We start from the raw sequence: 5,428 nt of genomic DNA, 5'->3' as shown, positions 1-5,428 counted from the left end.
CACAAAACTCCAAAAATGGGGCGGACAGAAGTATTGGCCCCCTCAGTCTAATACTTGGTAGCACAACCATTAGACACAATAACTGCACACAACCGCTTCCACTAACCAGCAATGAGTTTCTTACAAGGCTCTGCTGGAATCTTAGACCATTCTTCTTTGGCAAACTGCTCGCGGTCCCCCCTGAGATGTGAAGGGAGCCTTCTCCAAACTGCCACCAAGAGATCTCTCCTCCTCCACAGGTGTTCTATGGAATTCAGGGCTGGACTCATTGCTGCCACTTTACAAGTCTCCAGGGCTTTCTCTCACCACCATTTTCTAGTGCTGACCTGAAGTGTGTTTTGGGTCATTGTCCTGCTGGAAGACCCCTGACCTCTGAGGGAGACCCAGCTTTCTCACACTGGGCCCTACATGATGCTGCACAATGTGTTGGTCGTCTTCAGACTTCATAATGCCATGCACACGGTCAAGCAGTCCAGTGCCAGAGACAGCAAAGCAACCCCAAAACATCAGGGAACCTCCGCCATGTCTGACTGTAGGGGGCGTCTTCTTTTCTTTGAAGGCCTCTTTTTTCCTGTAAACTCTATGTTGATGCCTTTTCCCATAAAGTTCTACTTTTGTCTCATCTGACCAGAGAACATTCTTCCAAAACGTTTTTGGCTCTCTCAGGTAAGTTTTGGCAAACTCCAGCCTGGTTTTTTTTATGTCTCTGGGTAAGAAGTGGGGTCTTCCTGGGTCTCCTACCATACAGTCCCTTCTCATTCAGATGCTGACGGATAGTACGGGGTGACACTGCTGTACCCTCGGACTGCAGGGCAGCTTGAACTTGTTTGGATGTTAGTCGAGGTTCTTTATCCGCCATCCGCACAATCTGGCGTTGAAATCTCTTGTCAATTTTTCTTTTCTGTCCACATCTAGGGAGGTTAGCCACAGTGCCATGGACTTTACACTTCTAGATGACACTGCGCACGGTAGACACAGGAACATTCAGGTCTTTGGAGATGGACTTGTAGCCTTGAGATTGCTCATGCTTCCTCACAATTTTGCTTCTCAAGTCCTCAGACAGTTCTTTGGTCTTCTTTCTTTTCTTCATGCTCAATGTGGTACACACAAGGACACAGGTTGAGTCAACTTTAATCCATTTCAACTGGCTGCAAGTGTGATTTAGTTATTGCTACCACCTGTTAGGTGCCTCAGGTAAGTAACAGGTGCTGTTAATTACACAAATTAGAGAAGCATCACATGATTTTTCAAACAGTGCCAATACTTTTGCCTCGTTCACATCAATGGCAAGTCCATATTCCTGCTGTACGTTCTATTCTATACTACATTTATTACCCCCTATAGCGGTATCACATTTATATTCAGGTATTATTTGTATTTTACCTGAATCAGGGAACAACAAATAGTCTAAACAATGTCTGAATAGAATCAGTGACCTTTCTGTGCTTTATATAGTGGTGACTCCTCACCTGGGCGGGTCCCTGTAGGAATGTCCTCCTCACACTCCTCATCACCACTCACATAGGGCTCTTCCTTTATTCTCATAGATATAACATTAATGTCGCTCACATCTTTAGCCTGATGGAAAATCTGTGAAACAAATAATGTAAAAGTCACCGGACAAATGGGGAAGTCACAGAGAATGTTCTAGATCATTAATCCGCATGAAGATGAAAGATGTCCTGACAGTAGCTGCAGGTCTGTGAGAAGCCGGATAAACATATTAGATGGCGGCTCAATGACACCGCCCATGTATATAACCATATAATACTGCTGGATACAACAAGACTGACCACAAGGACTTCACAGCCCGTCTACACATCATAGGGAATATCTCCATCTACCTGATCATCATCCTGTGGAAGAAGAGGACTGGGACATCTCTCCGGTGTTGTCCTCTTACTGGATCTACCTGTAGGAAACACAGACAGGGACTGAATTCATTCTGTACATACAAATAATGGAAGTCCATGTGTATATAGTCATGTCTATTACCTGCTGATGTGAGGGGCTGCTGGTCCTCCATCATCACCTCCTTGTACAGATCCTTGTGTCCTTCTAAATACTCCCACTCCTCCATGGAGAAATAGACAGCGACATCCTGACACCTTATAGGAACCTGACAACACAATGATACAGTCATCACCCCGACCCCTCCAGTTACTGTATAATGTCCCAGCATTCCCAGCACTGTCACCTCTCCAGTCAGCAGCTCCAGCATCTTGTGGGTGAGTTCTAGAATCTTCTGCCCATTGATCTCCTCCTGTATCAGGGGATGAGGTGGAGGCCCCAGGATTGGGCTCAGGGTTCCTCCATATCCATCATACACAGGAGCCTGACAGCGCCCACTAGAGGTCTTCTTCACTACTGTGTAATCCTGGTTATGGGGAGACACATTAATAAATCTCACCACATACATGTCCAGAGTCCATCACCTCTCCAGTCATATCATCTGTTATTACTATAGATAAGAATGATGTCATGATGACATCATCAGAATCTCTCACCTCTCCAGTAAGCTGGTAGATGATCTCTAGGGTGAGATTTAATAGACTTTCCGCCATCTTGTTCCTGTCTCTTTCCATCCTTGATGGATCAATCAGGAATATTCTCTTATATAGAAGATACTGAGAGGATTCTATATTGTAGGAACCTGAATGGAGAGAAGATGAGACAATGTAATCACTACACGGAATCCCATGGAATAAATAGAAGAGTTGAGTCCCATTATTATCACCACCTCCTACTTCTGACGTCGGCAGCGTGTAGCTCAGAAAGGAAGTGACTTGTTGTGGGCCGGCTTGTTGGGTATATACAGTGTTGGCCAAAAGTATTGGCACCCCTGCAATTCTGTCAGATAATACGTTCTTCCAGAAAATGATTGCAAGCACAAACTCTTTGGTATTAATATCTTCATTAGAGATGAGTGAAAAGTAAAATGTTTGATATTCGTTTCGAGTTGCCGCTCAATATTAGACTACTCGAATTGAATATTGAATCCTATTATAGTCTATGGGGGGAAAATGCTCGTTTCAGGGGTAGGCAACATTCGATCAAATTACACTTACCAAGTCCACGAGTGAGGGTCGGGCTGGACCCTCCGAGAAGTCTTCTCCGTGCAGCGACCCCACGGCATCTTCCGGCTCTGAATTCACTCTGCCAGGCATCGGACCTGGGCAGAGCCAACTGCGCATGCCCGCACTACAAGAAAATGCCTGGCAGAGTGAATTCAGAGCCGGAAGATGCCATGGGGTCGCTGCACGGAGAAGACTTCTAAAGGTAGGAGAAGAACCAGCGTTGATTGGCCGACTTTATAGCATTTAGCCAATCAATGCTGGTTCTGCATCGAACTTTTCCATTCGAATAGCGAGTGGTACTCGATCGAGTACGAGTATTTCGAATACCGTAATATTCGATCGAATACTACTCGCTCATCTCTAATCTTCATTTATTTTGCTTGCAATGAAAAAACACAAATGAGAATGAAAAAAAAAGTCAAATCATTGATCATTTTACACAAAACTCCAAAAATGGGCCGGACAAAAGTATTGGCCCCCTCGGTCTAATACTTGGTAGTACAACCATTAGACAAAATAACTGCGCACAACCGCTTCCGGTAACCAGCAATGAGTTTCTTACAAGGCTCTGCTAGAATCTTAGACCATTCTTCTTTGGCAAACTGCTCCAGGTCCCCCCTGAGATGTGAAGGGGGCCTTCTCCAAACTGCCACCAAGAGATCTCTCCTCCTCCCCCACAGGTGTTCTATGGGATTCAGGGCTGGACTCATTGCTGCCACTTTACAAGTCTCCAGGGCTTTCTCTCACCACCATTTTCTAGTGCTGACCTGAAGTGTGTTTTGGGTCCTTGTCCTGCTGGAAGAGCCCTGACCTCTGAGGGAGACCCCGCTTTCTCACACTGGGCCCTACATGATGCTGCACAATGTGTTGGTCGTCTTCAGACTCCATAATGCCATGCACACGGTCAAGCAGTCCAGTGCCAGAGGCAGCAAAGCAACCCCAAACCATCAGGGAACCTCCGCCATGTCTGACTGTAGGGGGCATCTTCTTTTCTTTGAAGGCCTCTTTTTTCCTGTAAACTCTATGTTGATGCCTTTTCCTACTTTTGTCTCATCTGACCAGAGAACATTCTTCCAAAACGTTTTTTGCTCTCAGGAAAGTTTTGGCAAACTCCAGCCTGTTATTTTTAATGTCTCTGGGTAAGAAGTGGGGTCTTCCTGGGTCTCCTACCATACAGTCCCTTCTCATTCAGACGCTGACGGATAGTACGGGGTGACACTGTTGTACCCTCGGACTGCAGGGCAGCTTGAACTTGAAGGCATAGGTAAGGGGGAAATCAAACAGCCCCCACCCATAACTGTCATTGTGTATGTGTGTGTGTGATGAGACCTCCAAAAATTACTTGTGACCCTTGAGTTGAGCCCTTCCAAATTAAGTTAGAGGCCCTTAAGCTGAGCCATGCAAAAATTACTTTTCAAGCCCTTGGGGTGAGCCCTCCCAAACTTAGAACCTTGCACCAGCACAGTTTTAGGCCCTTGAGGTGAGTTGAGCCTTGTAGTAGCAGAGTTTTAGGCCCTTAAGGTGAATTGAGCCTTGTACCAGCAGAGTATTAGGCTCTTGGGATGAACTGAGGATTGTAGGAGCATAAAATTATGCTCTTTAACCCCTTAACGCTAAATCACATACATGTACGTCAGGGAATGTGGTTAGTTCCCGCATTCCCATGTGCATGTACGTGATGGAGATCGCACGGGCTCAGAAGCAGAGCCTGTGCGATCTCCACGGGAGGCCGGCTGTATCTGACAGCCAGGCTTCCCCTGTAGCAGCAGGGATGGTGATTGCACCGACTCCCCCGTTTAACCCTTAAGGTGCCATGATCCATAGTGATCATGGCACCCTAGGGGTTTGGCCGGCTATAAAGCATGCTGCCGGCTGCATAAGGAGTCTGTGTTAGCTGTAATTTACAGCTACACGCTGCTCCTTAATCCTCCCCCCATCGGAGCGAGCTCCGATGGAAGGGAGGGTTAACCCCTTAGATGCCGGGACGAGAGGAAGCTAGTCTATGCATCTGCATAGCTAGCTTCCTCTATAGATTGCAATACACGTGTATTGCAATCTGTAGTTAGTATAGAACCAGTGATCCTCTCTGATCGCTGGTTCTAGTGTGCTTGCAGCAGAAATAAAAAAATTGTAAGCCTTGTAACGTCCAAAATAAATTAAAATACAATCAAAAGATGATGCCGATATAAAGCAGAGATATGGTAGAGAATATTTATTCTTGTATTTGGGTGATATGTTTATCTGCCTGAAAAGCAGAGAATTTCACATTTTGAAAATTGCAATTTTTTCCAAATTTCCATCAAATTTCCTATTTTTTTTAATAAGTAAATACAAAAATATTGATTAGTGTT

At 45.4% G+C, this 5,428-nt stretch overlaps 1 protein-coding gene across 1 annotated transcript; it reads right to left on the bottom strand.

Moving 5' to 3' along the window:
- Positions 1 to 1,814: 1,814 nt before the first annotated feature.
- On the bottom strand, positions 1,815 to 2,649 carry LOC142194851 (gastrula zinc finger protein XlCGF66.1-like). The gene is made up of 4 exons (XM_075264287.1): positions 2,508 to 2,649; positions 2,198 to 2,377; positions 1,996 to 2,119; positions 1,815 to 1,912 (listed from the first exon to the last, which is right to left on the bottom strand). The coding sequence occupies exons 1-4, from the start codon at positions 2,583 to 2,585 to the stop codon at positions 1,815 to 1,817; spliced, it is 480 nt and encodes a 159-aa protein (XP_075120388.1). The 5' UTR covers positions 2,586 to 2,649.
- Between the last annotated feature and the right edge of the window lie 2,779 nt (positions 2,650 to 5,428).

The sequence above is a fragment of the Leptodactylus fuscus genome, chromosome 1, assembly GCF_031893055.1.
Source record: "Leptodactylus fuscus isolate aLepFus1 chromosome 1, aLepFus1.hap2, whole genome shotgun sequence".
In the NCBI taxonomy this organism is placed as follows: Eukaryota; Metazoa; Chordata; class Amphibia; order Anura; family Leptodactylidae; genus Leptodactylus; species Leptodactylus fuscus.
Note: the sequence above shows the minus strand (reverse complement) of the source record. Positions and strands in the feature narration are given on the sequence as shown.

Coding starts and splice junctions, on each gene's coding strand:
- LOC142194851 (XM_075264287.1), bottom strand. CDS start 2,585: ATGGAAAGAGACAGGAACAAGATGGCGGAAAGTCTATTAAATCTCACC. Junction 2,378..2,507: donor TCTACCAGCTTACTGGAGAG/GTGAGAGATTCT, acceptor CCCCATAACCAG/GATTACACAGTAGTGAAGAA. Junction 1,913..1,995: donor GCAGCCCCTCACATCAGCAG/GTAATAGACATG, acceptor TGTTTCCTACAG/GTAGATCCAGTAAGAGGACA.